We start from the raw sequence: 18,872 nt of genomic DNA on the forward strand, positions 1-18,872 counted from the left end.
CCCTCTCTCCCCTTTCCCTCTTCCCCCTCCCTCCCTCACCTTCTCTCCCTCCTTTCCTTCTTTATTTTGAGGCAGAGTCTCACTATCTACCCCTGGCTAGCCTAGAACTTGCTATGTAGCTCAGGCTGGCCTTGAATTTATGGCCATCCTCCTGCCATTGTTTCCTAAATGTTGAGATCACAGGCGTGTGCCACCAGGCCTGATTTACCACAGATTTCCCGGTAACCCGTTTACATACCTGTATGTCATCTGTGCCGCCCAGGATAAATACGTCCTTAGAGTCACGGTGAGGAAGGATGACAAATTCAGTTGTTTTCCAAGAATCTTCCACCTTAGAAATAGTTCAAGCATGAGGAAATTTAAACTCACGTGTCTAGACACACCATAAAGGCACATGGCGTGAAATCAGAAAACTGTTACTACCCCGCTTTGCTCCTTATGGCCCTTAAAATTCTCAAGACCCCTTTCTTGGTTGGAAGCCACTGATTTTCTTGGTTTTATTTGACTGTTATTAATTCAGGTGAAGGGCTGGTGATGATGGGTATCTTACTCTTTCAGTAGAAGGAAAATGTTCTTTTTATTTGGACACCTGGCAGGCAGGCACACATTGTTAGGCTGAGGAGACAGTGTAGGAAGTAGAAAAGTCTTCGTGATGCATTTTAATGTAGTTAGCCCAGCCCAGCCTTCCCCGGGAGTTCAGAAAATAAAGTATTTATTCTGTAAGAAAAAAAAAAATCTCTGGCATGCAGTTCTTTATAAAAGCTGGCACATAACCGACTTTTGTTCTGTCAGGTTCTGCTTGAACTATAGACTGAATATATAATACCAAGAGACATTCAAGGAGAAGGAGACAGAGGATGCTGCGTGGGTTGGTGAAAACTCCATCCAGATAACACAGATACTAGTAATCTTCACATGCTATGGTGTGTGTGTGTGTGTGTGTGTGTGTGTGTGTGTGTATACATATGTGTGTTTACATGTGTGGGTGTATGTATATAGGCAAATGTGCTCACGAGCATGTGTATGTGGGAGTCAAAGGTCAGCTTCAGGTGCCATTCCTCAGGTGTTCGCTTAGCGATTGATCGTCATGGTCTTTGGCTGGGCTGGAACTTTCTAAGTGGGCTAGGCTGGCTGGCCTAAGTCCCAGGGATTCATCCGCCTTTCTCCTTTCCCTGGTGCTGAAATGAAAGGGATATGCCACCACACCTGGCTTTTCCCCGATTTACCTTCTTAAGAATCGTCTCTAAGGCAGCTTCCCCAGAAGCCTGTCCAGATATATCCTGGATTTCTTCACCAAAATCAAAGACGTGTAGTTCGGACAGCCTCTCTAGGGTCAGCGGAATTTCAACATCCACTAGGAGGGCATCAACAGTTTGTTCAATCGCTGCCCAGTGTCGCGCCTTCAGAGTTGGGTTCCTCAAGTCGATGATCACAGGAAGCTGGAGAGCAAACATTTGGAGGCCTTGCATTTTTAATTGTAAAAAGTACAACGGGCGCAAGACCTGCCTAAGATCAAGCCTGCCACACCCCAGCGCGGATGGAGGAGGGGCTCAGGAAACCCCGTCACTAGCTGAATGAGGAGCTGTTGGTAGCTGCTGGCATCTGGGAGCAGGCCTCCAGGTTTTCTTCAGGGGTGTGGCCCTGAGTAGGTTGCCAATGCTGTATTGAGTGGTCCTAGACCCATGAACATACCGGCGGAGTTTATCAGACTCAGTGGGTGAAAAAGAGTGCATAAGGTTGGGGGTGGGGTGGGGGAGACTGGGGAAAAGTTGGAGGGGGGATGGTGGGTGGAATTAATCAAAACACGTTGTACATGGTTTCAATTTATAAATACGGAGATGTGAAAACAACACTACTTGTACCCACAGTGGAGAAAATTCAGGAGAACAACGCAAATGAAGGAATTTTATTAAGACTGTGAGAACACAGGGTTTCAGGGCAGCGACTAATTACAAATTTTGGGGAAGCTAGTAGTCACGTGTTTCACTGAAGACAGAACAGAGGGCAAGGATGGAGTGCCTCACTGAGCAGAGCTAATCGTGAATGTGAATGAAGTGTGTGCCTCTCTGCCCCTCCCACCAGGCTATCCTTGGTCAGGTAAAAATAATGCAGTCTAGAATGGGAAGCTACAGGAAACCGGTTCTCAGTGGGGCACAATAGAAAAGAAGGGTGTACGTCTAGGAGAAAAAAAGGGGAAACACGGCCTCGGGACCTAGCTCACACGAGAAACAGTAGGTGTCACTAGAAAACAAGAAGACCCAGGTGCTGTGAGGCAGACTGTAGCAACAGCCCATCTCAAGCCCTGCTGAACTCCCAAGTGAAGTTCATATAACACGGCAAACAAAAAGGTAAACCAAGGAAAAAGATTGCTCCTCTCCAAGACTGCAAATCGTGTACTCCAGTAATCACCCACGGCTGCAGATGTGTTTCGACAACAAAACAACCAAAGTGAAAAGACACACAACAGAACACACCTGAGAGTCGGCAGAGATCAGAATCAGACTCAGAAATGGCACACGGGAGGGGGGACGGGACGACGACGACGACGACACAGAGCGTGCAAATGAACTACTATGAATGTATTAGAGGTCTCAATAAAGAGGGAGATACTGGCAAGGTCGGTATGGGAAGGTCAACCTCTGGGTTGGCTGCAGGAGCCTTTTCCCACTGAGCAGTCTCACCCACCCCGTTGGCCCCTTTTAAGGACTGGCGTGGCTGTAACGCGAAGTTTCAAACTAGCCCTCTATGTGCGCTACCTGGCTTCCCTGACTTTTCACACTACATCTGGACAACACCTGGCTGTGTGGCCCATGGGGTAAACAGATATGGCTGTTCGCAGCAGGCAAATCTGCTTGCTGCCCATGTGCTGAGGGCATCAGCATCTTGGCATTGGTGTGTCTACCACTTAACAGACACCCAGTGTCGCTTCGAATCACCACACTCAACTGCGCAATTTCACCAGTTGTTGAGACAGACAAATCGGATTGTTATTTCTTCCTGAAAGCAACACCCAGGGCATCTGAGTTCGGTTCTGAAATGATCCCCCTCCCCTCTCCTTACCTTTTCTTTCATTCTCTCCACCTTGTGTTTGAGCTGGGGCACCACATTGTTGGGCGGCAAGCCTTTTTCCAACTGCGTCACAAATTTAGCATATTTGGTGACTTGACTGTTTAGGGCTTCTGGATCCAAGCAGTCAAATTTGGACTGTGGGGGAAAAAAAGTTAAAATACATGATAAAAGTCAAGCTTCTAGTATTATAAAAGTTTTACTTTATTTGAATTTTTTTTCTGGCCCTTAAAATTTTAAACCAAATCAAGTCTGGAGGCTTGGAAACAGCTGTTTATAACGTCAGCTGCCATAGTTCTTTTCATAGTTTTGTCTCGCTCAACATCGAGTGCAATACTGTGATCCTTGAGGGTTAATGCTTATAGAGTTTTTTTTAGGAGAAACAGGCTAACGAAGAAGTTATACTAACGCATAAAATATACTAGTGTAAATATGTATTTATCATTCATATGTTTATATTATATAATAAAAATAATAAATATCACATAAATATATTAAATATAAAATGTTATATATAAATAGATAAATATGTATTTAAAATGCACATATATCCATATTTGTATTTTTTAGTTATATATATGTATAAGGCTATATATTTACTGGCCTGTCTGTCATGTGGACTGAGGGCAACAGAAAATTTGTAACCCTGTATGGTTTCTTATTTCTCCTAGATTCTACACATCCCTTCTGCCCTCTATGGTCTTCTTGAAGACTTCATAGGAGGGGCACAATCTTCTCTGGAAGCCACTGCTCTAACCACTGTGGTGGTCAGAAACTTCTCCAAGTCATTGACACATGAGTTATAGGAGAACATGTAAAGTTCTCTCACGTTATATCACACATGTTCTGCCTCTTTTCTGTTTGCCGTTCGTCTCTTCCACCAGAAGGTGGGCTCTGTGAGAGAGAAACTTTACTCTTTCAAATGCCTCTCTGCCTCTCCCATCATCTGGGAATTTTACCCGGAAAACATTTCCTATGTCATTTGTTTTTTTATTCAGACATGTGGCCTCTGGTTATAGGTGCTATCACAGGTAGGATGAAGGAGGGGTGTAAACTATTTGTGAAGCAGATGGTAGTTTCCACGTATTTGTATCATACTTGAGAGAGTGGTACTCCAGGGTTGACCGTACTTGAAAGTGGTCACATCTGCTTCCTTTTCAAGTTTTGAAATAAGGACAGGTCGTTGAAGTGAAGCTACGGTGGCTGTCAGACTAGACTCCAAAGACATGAGAAGTCACTGCTGAGATTTCTCCTGTGATACTATTCTACTGGTGTGAACAAAATGGCCTCTCCTTCCATCAGGGACAAGAAGAACAGAAACCTAAGCTAACGGACACCTAATTGGGTAAATCACAACCCAAACCAATAGTCTTCAAGAGCACTGGGGCGTTTCATGGCAACACTGTGTTTAGAAGTCATGCTGCTGTCAGACGTCACGTGACGTGGGCACTTCCACCATGCAGCCCTCGTAAACTAAGAAGCCAGCAAGTCTGCCTTAGAAGGAAAGTTTGCTTTGTAGCATTCAGTGACAAAGGGCCTCTTATATTTAACTAGAAGACTGATTATGTCTTCATAAAACCATACTTTATTTTATGCAAAGCAATACAATTTACACATTGAGTAACACTAATGGAATGATTTGAAATAGAAGAAAAAAACAGAGCTTTTCAGGTTACAAAACCTCTGCCCTGCTTTTTCTAAGTGGGTCAACGTGACAAATGTATTAGGTGACTAGTCATGTCTAGTTCCTACTGACGATGGCCAATGGAACTAAAGAGAAAGGCCAGATTTCATAACCACTGCCTCAAAGGAACCACACACTTTGAATTCTTTTGGAATGCAAAAATGGACGCATGAGATACGAACAAGGATATGGAGCTATTTTTTTTCTAATTTCTGAGTTTCAAGTCCATCATAGCTGCTTTCCCCCACGACAGATGCGTGAATTCAACTTTCTGAGTACTGAGGTACAGATTTCACTGATGATAAGAAACACATCGATGTTATTCATACTCAGTGGGATTAGTAAGACACTGTAACCACCGAGCGCTGTTTTCCCACCTTCAGCCACTCCTGCTGGAGTTTATCCCACTCGACAAGGAGTCCCAGAGCAGCTGCTTGAGCCTCAGCTCAGCACTGACTTCTTCCAGAGCATCAAACTTGGACACTTCCACCTTTAAAACACAAGAGGCAAAACGCAGGGCTTAGGGTTCAGACAGAACGGCGGTCTCGTGCTGCTGGCCACTCTGGGTGCAGTGATTTCCTGGAAGAATGCGGGTCCTAAATGGGGAAAGGAAAGGGAAGGGAAGGGAGCGACGACTGAAAGTTAAAAACCCTACAAAGTGCCACACACATTATAATTCCTCCTTTGAGGAGCAAAATATAGTTCATGATATTTCCTTACAACTTACATATCCTGAGCAGGGTCATTACCGGGGGAGCAGTGTGGGCTTCGGTTTTGAACGCTTGGTCTTTGGGGGGAAACGGTGAGTCTTCAGACTGACTGCTTTCCTTCAGGGCTCCTATGCTTTGAGGACGGAAGGAGAACATATGTATGTGGTGGCTGCTGGGGGAGACGGTGGAGGGCAGTGAGGTTTAAGACCACAGAATAGCCCCGCTGTTTCTAACCACATGATCTGTAGAGAAACCTTGTGGAGAGGAATAATGCAGACAACCTGAAGGTGTTTTCTTTTTGTAAAGATTTATTTTTTTATTATTTTATCTATCTATCTATCTATCTATCTATCTATCTATCTATCTATCTATCTATCATTTATTGGATTTTTGAGACAGGATTTTTCTGTGTAGTTTTGGAGCCTTTCCTGGAACTCACTCTGTAGCCCAGGCTGGCCTTGAACTCACAGAAAGCCACTTGCTTCTGCCTCCCAAGTGCTGGGATTAAAGGCATCTGCCACACCACCTGGCTTTATTTTATTTATTTATTTATTTATTTATTTATTTATTTATTTATTTATTTATGTGTGTGTGTGTGTGTGTGAGAGAGAGAGAGAGAGAGAGAGAGAGAGAGAGAGAGAGAGAGAGAGAGAGAGAGAGAGAACAGGCATCCTTGGAGGCCAGGAAAGGTCATCTAATTCCCTGAAGCTGGAGTTACAGGCCATCCATTGTGGGTACTGAAAATCAAATCCTGTCCTCTGGAAAAGCAGCAAGTACTTTTAACCTCTGAGCCATCTCTCCAACTCCTGAAGGTGTTTCCTTGAGAAATCACATGAAGACTGCTTTGGGTTGGATGTAAGGAAACTTCAATTGAACTGACTGAACAGAAATTATTGGATTCTGTGGTTAGATTAGAGCTTTGGCATTGGGTGGTTTAGCCTTATCTTCCATCAAAGCCACCAAAGTCGTTCATGTGTTTGCTCTTCTCAAATGATTGACAGCTGCAGTAGGAAGTTTGGGTTAGAAGCAGCTGTGAAGGAAGAATCATATGCACCATGTAAAAGGAGTGAGATGCTCCTACCTCAGACATTCTCTCTCTCTCTCTCTCTCTCTCTCTCTCTCTCTCTCTCTCTCTCTCTCTCTCTCTCTGTGTGTGTGTGTGTGTGTGTGTGCATGTGCATAGTACGTGCTCACTCTGTATATGGGGGCCATGAGCACCTGCTTGCATTTGAGTGTAAGGCACACATATGGCATGGCACATGCGTGGAGATTAGAGAATAAAGTGTGGTGATGGTTCCACCTTCCATCCTGTTCGAGACAGGATCTATTTGCTGTTTGCCACTCCATACACCAGGTTACCTGCCATTCAAGCATCCAAGGCTTCTCCTTGCTTGGCCTCCTCTTTTAGGGGCACTGGGATTACAGTGGCTTCACATGGTTTGGGGAATCTGAACTCAGGGCTTCATACTTGTCCCCACGGAACCATTGATCACCCCACTTTTTCTTCAGAGATTTTTTCCCCTAATGTTATGGTAAAAGTACATAACGTGAGATCTATTTTTGAAGGGGATCTTTACGTGTATAGCTCTGTTAAATATCTAGTGTTTACAAGATCAGTAGCGGCTGCCGGTGCTTGTTCATTCCCCGGTTATGGAAAGTTATACTGACTGAGCAGGCAACTCTTCATTTCCCCTCCCCAGACAATGGCACTCACGGGGGTGATTTCCACTCCTGTGAGGATGCCTTAGATATTTCGCACACTATTTGCTCTTCTGTGATTGGCTCATCTCAATGGAGGGTAAATGTCCAGGTTCGTCTATGTTGCACATGACATGATTTGATTTGTTTTTTTTTTTCCCCTCTTTCCTTTTCGGTGTGTACGTGTGTGCGTGTGCGTGTACGTGTGCATGTGTGTGTGTGTTCATATTTGTGCAGATGCGTGAGTGTGTGCATGCATGTGGAAGCTAGGGGACTATTTTTCAGGTTCCAATTAAGTAACTGATTCATTGCTTTGAGACAAGGTCTCTCACTAGCCCAGAGTTTACCAAGTAGCCCACACTGGCTGACCAGAGTGTCCAGGGATCTGGCTATCCTTGTCCCCTCCCCCCAGCTCTAGGATAAGCATGTACCACACACCTGGCTTCTTTAAATCATGAGATCTAGGGATAAAACTCAAGTCTTGTGCTTATACAGAAAGACTCTTCTGGCTGAGCCATCCCCCAAACTTTTTTCTGATTTTCTTATTTTTAAAAATTTGCTTTATTTTTGATTATGTGTATCTCTGGGTGGATTTGTGCATGTGAGTGCAGATGCCCTAGTAGGCCAGACACATCAGATTCCCTGGAGCTAGAGTTACAGGCAGCTGTGAGCCACCCAGTTTGGGTGCTGGGAGCCAAACTCAGGTCCTCTGCAAGACTAGTATGAGCTCTTCACCCCCTGGCCATCTCTCCAACCCCCGTTTTTGTTTATCTTCTTAACTGGTCTGTATTCACTATAATGTCTTTCAAGTGTATCAAGCACTGTAATCAAGCATTTCTACTCCATACACTGCCCTATATTTTCTCTCTTTTCCTAGAGAGTCCCTTTTTCGCATCTCCCTTCTGTTTTCAAGACACACACGTGCATTTTAAATGCTCTCTCTATAAAAGCTAGAATCCACAAATCACAGAAAACACATGGTATTTGTGTTTTTGAGTCTGGCTTATTTCACTTAACACAATAATTTCCCTCTGTTTTTCCTGGAAATGTCATAATTTCATTCTTCCTTATGCTTGAGTAGAACTACCCTGTGTACACATATCACATTTTTCTGTATCCATTTATCTGTTGATGGGAATCTAGGCTGATTCTATAACTTCACTACTGTGAATAGTGTAGCATTAAATTTGGATACAGAGATATCTCTGCGGCATGTTGATTTAAAGTCCTCAAGATATACACCAGGAGTGATGTAGCTGCATCACGGTTTTAGCTTTTGAGGAACCCCATATTTATTTCCATAGGTGCCAAGTTAATTTGCATTTCTACCAGTGGTGTATAACAGTTCCTTTCCCCCATATCCTCACCATCATGTCCGTTGGGGTTTGATTAATAGTAATCATTCTGACTAGGGTGAGATGGATTGCAGTACAGGTTCAATCTGCATTTCCCTGATGATTAAGGATATTGAGTATTTTTCATATATGTATTGGTCATTTGTACTTCATCTTTTGAGAGCTGTTGTTTCACCTCATTAGCCCGTTTATTAAGTTGCTTATCTTTTTGTGCATTTGGTATTTTGAGTTCATAGTAAATTATAGATATTAATCTGTCAGTTGCATAGATTCTCTGCTATTCTGCAGGCTGCCCTTTCCCTCCGCCTTCTTGTTTTCTTTGCTGTGCAGAAGCTTTTGAATTTCCTTCGTAGAGTCCTTTCCAGAAAGGCCTTGCCTGTGCTGACATCTTGAAGCTTTCCCCTGGCAGCTTCAGGCCTTACACTGAAGTCTTTGACAAATATATATTTGTACAGGGTAAAAGATGGGAATCTTGTTTCACTCTGAATATGTGGATACCCAGGGTCCCTGGGACCATTTATGGAAGAGGCTTCTCTTCTCTGATGTATGTTTTTGGCATTTCTGTCAAAATCCAGGCTGCTGTCGTTGTGTGGGTTTAATTCCAGGTGCTCTGGTCTGGTCCGCTGACCTGTGTGTCAACTGTTCCCCGGTAGAATTCTGGATTTGTTCCTCTGGCTCCGCAGCTTTGCGGTGCCTCCAGCCTTGTTCTTTTTGCTCAGGGCTGCTTTAGTTCTCTGGGGTCTTCTGTGCTTCCATTTAGGCTTTATCCCCTCACTCAGGTTTACACCCGTCTCATTGCCCGGCAGCAAGCATTGTTGCTCTTCAGACTGCTCGACTAAGGCCTGGCCTCAGGAGAGGACCCGTCTAAGGACGCTGGAGTGAGCGGGTGCATCATGTTGTGAGGCACAGGCCACTCTGCCAAGACTTCTGAGACACCAATAGCACCTTCCTCGTGCCTGGAGACCTCCTGCTTTTGATCTTAGGGATTATTTCTTTTCTAGTCTTTCATTTATCTTTTGCTCTCTGGAAATGCTGTTTTAGGTGCGAGCATCTCTTGGTTCTCTTCTCTTTTCTTCTTCTTCTTCTTCTTCTTCTTCTTCTTCTTCTTCTTCTTCTTCTTCTTCTTCTTCTTCTTCTTCTTCTTCTTTCTTCTTCTTCTCTCTCTCTCTCTCTCTCTCTCTCTCTCTCTCTCTCTCTCTCTCTCTCTCTCCCATCCTCAGCCTTCCAAACCTCGCTTTTGGGACTCACTTTATCTCTGGTTCAGCTCTTCTTTCATGTAACACCAAGATGAGTCAGGCAAAGCTCATGGAATCAAAATATATGCAAATGCAGAAAAAGCTTGAATTTTACTTAAGAAAAAAAAAGCTAGAGGGGCTGTAATGAACCACATTTTGAGATGCACACTCATTTTAACATAGCAACTTCAGAGAAGTTTGGCTGAGAATTTCCCATGAGGATATTTTGTCTCTCACTTACTAGTTTTTTGCATTTGTATGTATGTGTGATACACATGCATGTGTATATATGTTTGTATGTGTGTGGGTGCATGTGTGTGTGTGTGTGTGTGTGTGTGTGTGTGTGTGTGTGTGTGTGTGTGTGTAGAGGCCCGTGGTTGACGTTGGATATTCCTTGATTGCTCTCTGCTAGATATTTAGAAGCACTGAACCCAGAACTTGCCAATTCTTCTAATCTAGCTACCAGTTTGCCCTGGGGATACCCTGTCTGCACCTCCCAGTTGCTGGGATTACGGGCAGGCTGCTACACCAGGCTTTTACTCTGGTGCGGGTATGGGGGATCCGAACTCAGTCCTCACACCTGTGCATCAAGCGCTTTATCTGCCATTTCTCCAGCCCTCCAGCCCTCTTGTGTACTCGGCTTCCCTGGTGTGCTTGCGGCACACTGACCAGAGCACAGCTGTCCACTGAGCGGTTCTGGTTTGTTGAAAGCAATTCTGCATAAATACACCTTTGTGTATGCGTTCCGGAAGCAGATGGGAACAACCGTGGTTACCTTGAAATTCTTCTGGTAGGATTTATACTGAAAGGCGCGTTTCTGAAGGTCGTCCAGCACGGTCTGCAGCTCACTCAGCATCAGCTTTATCTTCTCCTGGTCAGCATTAATATCCAAGATCTGTGGGTCCTGTAAAATCAATGTGGGATCTGGTGAGGCGGGCTTCCTCGTTCATGACGGTTAGGGGAATTAATAAACCTGTTTCCAAAATGCATTTTCCCTAATTCTCTTTGACTCTTAGAAACTATGTTAAAAATGGGTGGCTTTTTCCTAAATGCTATATGTCAGCCTAGTAAAAAGTAGAGAGCTGCAGAAAGACATGAAATGGGGACATGACTCTTTTAAACAGAATGTAGGGGCTGGCCACATCGCTCAGTGTGCAAAGGCACTCGCCTCCAACCCGGATGACTTGAGTTCGAGCCCTGGGACTCACATAGTGATGGGAAGGTGCAAGCGGTCTTCTGACCTGCATACACAAGTGCCCTGGCCCACGTGTTACCCCCTCTCCACCTCTGACACACACAATGATACAATAGAACCTGGGACAGTCTCCTTCACTTCCTGCTTGAAACAAGACTTCAGCTGTGGAGATCTGAATGTGACAGGGGAGAGAGGGCCGTGATAGAAAGAAAGTTTCCTTCTTAAAATAAAGCAGCAGAAAATGCTTTGAATTGTGAGAGACTGTGAGGAAGATCAGATCCTTCAAGTATTTTCTCACGACGTGCTTCAGATACCAGGTGTGTGTGAGTTCCCCTCTCAGCAAACCGAGCAGTTCTGCATCAGCACCCGGCCAAGTGTCCTCCGATGCAGTTCAGCCTGATGCTATCTATCTGGAGACCCCTCGGATGCCACAGGTTGAGGGCTCCTTCCCAAGACTGTTCCCCTTCTGATGCCGACGGCAAGCCCCTGTACCTGAGGTTCCCACGACTCCTCCTTAGGGTCAATTCATTTATCACAGTGGTTCAAAGAACTTAAGAAGACATTTGTACTTCAGGAGCTTAAGAAGATTGTCATGATGGAGACAATGAGGAGACACAGGAAAAATAAAAGCTAACTTATTGAAATGAAATATAGTCTCTAGATGACTTGAAGAATAAATTGTAAGGTTCTCACCACAAAACAATAAGGATGTGATGTGATGGATAGATCAATTAGCTTAACAAATTCCATAGTGTGTGTGTGTATATATATATATATATATATATATATATACACACATACGTATATATACATAGATAGTGATGCACAGTGTAAATACACTGTCATCCCCGAACTGGACGGATTATTTGGAAAGATCTGCTCCTGCTCACCTGTGCTAGCAACTTGACTTCATTCACTTCATTGTTGAGATCTTCAAGGTCTCGACCCAAGTGCAGACAAAACTGTTTGATGCTTGTTTCTCGATCACCCACGGATCTGTCAATGGCGTTCCGCACGGCAGTAATGGATGGCTTCATAGTCGCAAAGACGGCAAAATCTTCAGGGGGTGTGGGCACCTGATACTGTTCGATGAGCTTGTACATCTGAACCACCGTATTCCCTTCTTCTTCCAGGCTTTCGATCTGCAGAGAAACGTTGTTTGTGAAACACAGTAGAGTAGCAGTGTTTTCTGATGGGAGACACCGCTATGAGATATGAACATCAAAGTGTTAATGGTCAGTTCATGAGCGCACTTGGCATGGCCATCTAATTGGCTGAAGCTGGTCACATGATACATATAAGCATGATACATATAAACAGGTAATTGGGTAATTGGGTCCAGGGCAGTGGGGTGGGTTGGTAAATGTTCAGAGATCAGTACTATTAAGTAGTCTTAGAAAGTAAAATCAGTTTCTCTCTCCCCCACTTCCTGTTCCTTGTTGCATTACACAGTGCCGGCCAGTTTCTAAGACCATACATGCTATGATTGTTTGCATCTGAGTGTCAGGGGCATGTACTGAGCAGCTGTCACTGAGGAGAAACCCCTCGGGTGTGGGAAGACCATGTTCCTAGTTCACAGGTGCAGAACCCAGATCAATGGTGATACTTCGCTATAATTCGCTAAATTATTTTACTGCATCCCAAATGGCTACTCACCAACTTGATGGTCTACTTTCAATGGACAGTGTGTTTTCTGTGTTCCTTAATTTTCAGGGAACAAATGATTCTGCAGTTTGGAGGAAATCCCTCAACCCCAACTCTGCTGCCGCATGGTCATATAAGCTGCCATGTTCACACAGTTGGGACCTGGAGAATCCAGCTCCGACTGGTCTTCCTCTTGAGCACAGCCAGAGTTAGATGTAGGTGTGAACACAACTATCTGCTTTTGTGTGAAAGCTGACTACTGTTCCTTAGCATGAGACCTTGACTGCAGTTGGGGGAGGGGGGGCTTGTGGAGAATAGGTCTCTGTCTGTAGTTTGCAGGACAGTGGCCTTAGGAAGCTCCTTCACACAGGCTGAAGTGCTCCTCCCAGAGTTTCTGACTAACAAGGCCTAGGGAGGGGCCCAAGGATGCACCTTTTGTGCAAACACCCAGGCTCTGCTCTGCTCTGGTCTGGGCCCTTTTGAGAAGCTGTTTTCTAGAGAAGAACAGAGCTCAGCGAGGAACAGGGAAGGCCTTTCTGTTTCTTCTCTGCTTTTCTAGTCCCCACTCTTCATCCTTTGGATCTAGCCATAGCTTCCAGAACATCTCAGACAACTTAGAATACATTTTCCATTTCTTTTCTTTTATTAACTATTTATTTTATTATTTGGTGTATGTGTGTTGTGGGGTGTGTGCCATAGCTTCCAGAACATCTCAAACAAACTTAGAATACATTTTCCATTTCTTTTTATTAACAATTTATTTTATTATTTGGTGTATGTGTGTTGTGGGGTGTCTGAGGGGGCAGAAGCTGGTGTCTGAATCCTCTGGGGCTAGAGTTACAGGCAGTTGTGAGCTGCTTAATGTAATAGGAACCAAATTCAGGTCCTCTGGAAGAGCAGCCATCCCTCTTAACCTCTGAGCCACCTCTCCAGCCCCATGTTTCCATTTTCTGTTAACTCATATGAGTTTGGACTGCTTTCAACAAAGTATCTAGCACCTGAAGCTAGTTATAAATAGACCAAATTCTCTCTATATAAAAATCAGTTCTGTCACTTTTGGTGGCTGGTTGGACTTTCAGCTGCTCCTGGGGAGCTGCTGGTGGCCATGTTTGCTATTACAGGATGACGAAGCGGCAGCCTGTCTGTTGGAGAAAGAGCAGTCACATGAGAAGCAGAGAGGACAGCTGGAGGGGGAGGATTGGAGCTGTCCTGTTCTGTCCTTGGTTAGTTCTGAACCTAGCTACACTCGTGAGTGGGGGCCTTTCCGTGAAGCAGCTTTGAATCCTTAAATGAGGATCCCATTTTGGCCTAGGGTAGGTCACGAAAGGGTTGGCTTTTTGTCCAAACACAATAATGAACGCGTAAGGATAAATCTTTGAAGTCTTTAGTCCTCAGGGATGTAGTACACCTGATGCAGCAGCTATCTGCCTCCTTGAGAAGGGGCTGTTCTTGAAATAACTGACAGGAATGTTACTTTTGCAAGCACGAGAAAGAAACTCTACTCTTAGTTCTGTTAATTACATATAACCAACTTTTACTTTGTCACATTTCTTCGAATTCTGATATTTTAGAAAATGAGTTATCACTGCTTTAATGCCAAACTGATAGGAATGAGTTTAGGGACATTTAATTATTAGAGGCAAATGTTATATCACTGCCACAGGGAAGGGCCTGAGAGGAGGAATAAATCAAGTTTCCAGGGAGAAAGCAAGGAAGAGAGGCACTCACAGGAGGGAGGGAGGGAGACAGAGAGGCAGAGAGAGAGAGACAGAGAGAGAGACAGAGAGAGAGAGAGAGAGAGAGAGACAGAGACAGAGACAGAGACAGAGACAGAGACGGTCTCTACCTAAGCTAGTTTGAGTTGCTTTTGTCCACTTTTAACGGAATATCCTGAGGTGTTATGTAGGTGTAAGCTAAAGGATTATGACCCCATGATGACCAACATCCATGCTACCACTTACTGCAAAATTATAATAGCAATAAACTGTGCTTGAGAATGTTGGCTTTGTGGTCAAAGACATTTAGATTTTGATTCTAGCTTTACCATATGCAAGTTCTGTGACCTTGGACAACAGTCTATTTCACTTTGTTTCCTCATCTGTAGTATTTGTGAGGAGAGAGATGTAAGGCATGCAAAAACTTGATGTGATACCTGGATGGTTAGAATTTGGTAAAGGTTAGTTGCCATTACTGTTAAAATAAATTAACCATGCCTGAAAGTGTTTCTGAGACTTAGGCGACTGATTCCTGACCCTGTGCCACTCATTTTTTTTTTCTTGTCACGCACCTTCCTTTCCTACTGTGTGGTCTAAGACACTGAAGTAGAGGGGAACAACCCACTTACCCGCTCCTGGATTTCGTCAAGGAAGACCAAGCTGTTCACATATTCTATGGTAGTGGTTGGAATGAACTCGAGCTTATACTCTGCATCTTGGGCCTCTGAGATGATGGCGTCCACTTTTTTCTTGCTCAAATGGGGAAGCATAAGATTTAGTACCTAAGAAATAAAGAAGAAGATGAAAATAACAAATAATTAAGCATTTCGGCTTTCTTGCATACTTTCAGAAGTCTTGGCAGCTGTTTAATCAGGAGGTGTGGAAACAGCAGAGTGTGAGGACAAGTTCTCACTACATAACTGCCTTTCAAATGAACCAAAAGCAAGGCCAGATTTGGACAGTCATTTTTAGGTTGTAGAGTTTATGGGACAGTTTGCTTAGTGCTCTGATACCTTGCAAGGATGCCTTCTGCTCCTCTGTCCTACGCAGTGGACACAAGGCCGCTCCCTTCAGCATCAGGTCCAGGTCCACTCTTTTCCTGTTGGCTAACAGCCATGTGGTTTGGAGGAAACTGGTCTCCTCAGGAACATAGATAAAGTTTGACTGATCCCAGGGTGAACATGAGCAAGGTTTCTTTGGAACAAAGTGATTGGACTCGGGTGGACCCCTGACCTTGGTAGTTTTTGCTTAGGGCTGAGGGAGCTGTATATAAAAGTCTAATCTCTTCTTTATCATTTTGTATAGAAGGGAAATATCCAGCCTGCAGAAACCTTCAACCACCACTTCATAAACGTGAGGAAATGCTCATCTTAGAGTGATGGCACATCTCTCAATTAGAAAGAAGAATGAGAGAAACTGAGTGCCTGGTGCTATGGGGACTCTGGATGTTCACTCAATTTCTGGACATTTTTGAATGTATAAGTTTTCTGAGCACCCAAGTTTGAATTTTATCTTCTTTGAATTGGTATGTTGGTTGTGCTTAAAAAAATGTTTAAATTAATTTGTATTTACTCCAATTGTATCTGTATAACATAATGTATATTAGTTTTTTTGTCTGAATGCACATGTGTGTACCATGTGTGTGGCTGGTGCCCTTGGAGGCCAGAAGAAAGTATCTGAACGGATGGTTGTGAGCTGCCATGTGAGTACTCGAAGCAAATTCAGGACCTCTGGGAGAGAAGCCAGTGTTCTTAACCACTGAACTACCTCTCCAGCCTATGTTCCTCCCTCCCTCCCCTCTCTTGTGCGCTCTCTCTCCCCTCCCTCTCTCTTTCCTCCTCCTCTCCTCCTCCTCTCCTCCTCCTCCTTCTTCTCTCTCTCTCTCTCTCTCTCTCTCTCTCTCTCTCTCTCTCTCTCTCTCTCTCTCTCTCTCTCTGAGATAAAGAAGCAACACACCAGAAGAAAGCTCTCTGTCATACACATAATGCCACAGCAGAGATTAGCATTCAGGTTGCCAGTCTTTCTTGTTATCTATCTTCTATCATGTACACCTAGAGTGAGCAAAGATTTTCCTTAAGGTTCAGACAAAATATGTCAGACTTGCAAGGGCATACACTTCTGTGGCAAACCCCCAGCTCTGTCCTCGTAACAGGGCAAGAAGCCACAGGCAGTGCATAAACATGGTGACTTTACTCGTTCTGATTAAACTACACATACAGAACACTAGGCAGGCTGATGAGCCATGGAGTTCTTCAGTTGTGTTTTTTCCATTGTCCTCTGGAGGCATTTGAGAAGACGCAACCACGTGCTGCATCTAAAGGAAATGCTTTGTTGGTCGTGTGAGTTATTCTGGATGCTGAAGAAGAGTTAGCTCAGGAAATGATCCCTTAAATTTGATCTTGGGATTCTATATTTTTGGTTGTGAGCCTAGCCTTTAACAGCTGAGCCATCTCTCCAGCCCTGATCTTGGAATTCTAATTGAGCAACAGTCCCACTGGTACACTGAGCAACTAGTAGTATCCTTTCTAACAAAGTTTGGAAATGTTCCAAGGAAACAGGAGTGGGAATTGAAGCCTGCCATCTCCTTCCCTATGGTACCTAAAAGTCGACAATGTCTGCAACAGAAAGAATATGGGTCTTTTTCTACAAGTTAAGGATGGGGCTGCAGAGAGAGTCAGCAAAGTGCTTGCTGTACCATCACTAGGTTTTGAGTTTGGTCTCCGGAACTCACATAAAAATGCCAAGTGTGGTGTGCATTGCCATCCTGGGGCTGAGGAGGTAGAGATGGGTGGATCCCTAGAATTTACTCATAACAGCCTCGCTTACTTGGTGAGTTCTAGGCCACTGAGAGACCCTGTCTCAAGAAATAAGGTGGATGGTTTCTGAAGAATGACAGCTGAGCTTGTCCTCTGGATTTGCACACTTACAGACACACATGGAACAGCACACACACACACACACACACACACACACACACACACACGTATGCAAATCAGGGGTCACCAATATTCTTATGATAATTTCAACATTTGTAATACACAAGATCAATATATTTCTTTCTAAAGACTGAAATATTTGCAGACACCATAATTAAAATGATAATAAGGGTAGGCACCATACATGGTGGATCTTTTTCCAGCTCACAGTTACCTCCAAGCACCGCAGGGGCGATGGGATTAGTTTCTCTTTCAGCTGCTTGGTGTCAATAAGCAGCAGGCCTACGTTTCGGGTGGGTCTCAGGGCTACGGAGTCCTTGTGCTGCTTGTGATATTTTTCCAGCTGAGTACTGAAGAATTTGACATCTACAGAAAACAAGATGCATAAATGATAGAGTCTTTCACACTAGTTTTTAAAGGAACTGCCTACAGTAGATTAAAGACCGACCCAGCCTGAAGGGCAGCCATTAGGTAACAAATAATAGATGTGGTGCTGGCGAGGGTGTGGATGATTGGGACCCTTATCCCTTGCTGGTGAGAATGTAAAACTAGCCCAGCCACAAGGGAAGGCAGCGCGAAGCCATGTACATCTACCGTTTGACCCCTCAGTACCACTCCTTGGTGTATAAAGGAAGGACTCCAGGGCAACACATCACAGAGACACTGGTACATCAATGTTACTGCAGCACTACTCATGATAGCTAAGTTACGGAAACAACGTATATGTACGGCAGTGGAAAAGGATAAAGAAAATGGGATCGATATACACAATGGAGTTTTTTCAGGTGTCAAGAATGAAGTTATGTTACTTGCAGGAAAATGACTACAGGTCATCAGGTTAAGCAAATTAAGCCAATCTGAAAAACGTATTTTATGTCTTATAGGGTCCATAGGTTTTGTATAGATACGTAAAGTTGTATGTGTGTATATGACATGAAAATAGAAATGAAGTTGTCCAGAGGCACGGGAGAGTGGTGAGATGGGGAAGAAGGGTAGATGGGGGAGGGAAGGTGATGGAGGGGTGGGCTATGGGGGTGATAATACATCTCATTGTCCAGTGTTTACTACCTTGAGAATCTTTATGTAACATGCTACCATTACAGTGAATATACGCAAGGAAAAATTTAAATTAGTAAATTTATGTATGTATTTATGCTATTACCTATACTTAGAATGCTTTGTATAGCTCTAAAATGTTAATTCATTATGCTTAACAGTACCCTTTTCCCATAATAAAAGCCCACTATTTTACAATGTCACCATCACGTCTTTGGGCTCTCATTAGGATAAAGAATGAGATTAACGTTGGGCATGCCTCCTATGCTTTACTTTCACACTTCATAGACACTGGGTTTCTAACAAATTGAAGGTCTGTTGACATTTTTAGCAATGTTTGTTATTTCTTTTATATCGGGGACTATGGGGGTTCAGCCCCTCGATAGTCCCCTCCCAGGGTCCGGGAAGAATCTACAACTAGCTGATAATTAATCTTTGATGAAAAGAAATGAATCTATGTACACGAAACTCCTTAGCTCATACACTTTATTATTATTCTGTGATAGTTCTCTCTCTACACAGCTTCTATTCTGCTCTCATGCCTAGCTCCTTCCTTGCCTGATTTCTCTCTATATTTG

General features: G+C 43.9%; 1 protein-coding gene across 1 annotated transcript in view; it reads right to left on the minus strand.

The window, feature by feature from the left end:
• Dnah6 (dynein axonemal heavy chain 6) overlaps positions 1-18,872 on the minus strand; it is a 211,279-nt gene that overhangs the window by 148,503 nt on the left and 43,904 nt on the right. Inside the window, 9 exon segments of the mRNA XM_028855187.2 lie at positions 239-331; positions 1,227-1,439; positions 3,061-3,204; positions 5,128-5,162; positions 5,165-5,240; positions 10,524-10,652; positions 11,834-12,085; positions 14,932-15,084; positions 17,453-17,604. Coding sequence (XP_028711020.1) covers positions 239-331; positions 1,227-1,439; positions 3,061-3,204; positions 5,128-5,162; positions 5,165-5,240; positions 10,524-10,652; positions 11,834-12,085; positions 14,932-15,084; positions 17,453-17,604 — 1,247 coding nt within the window.

Source organism: Peromyscus leucopus, chromosome 3, assembly GCF_004664715.2.
Source record: "Peromyscus leucopus breed LL Stock chromosome 3, UCI_PerLeu_2.1, whole genome shotgun sequence".
NCBI lineage: Eukaryota > Metazoa > Chordata > Mammalia > Rodentia > Cricetidae > Peromyscus > Peromyscus leucopus.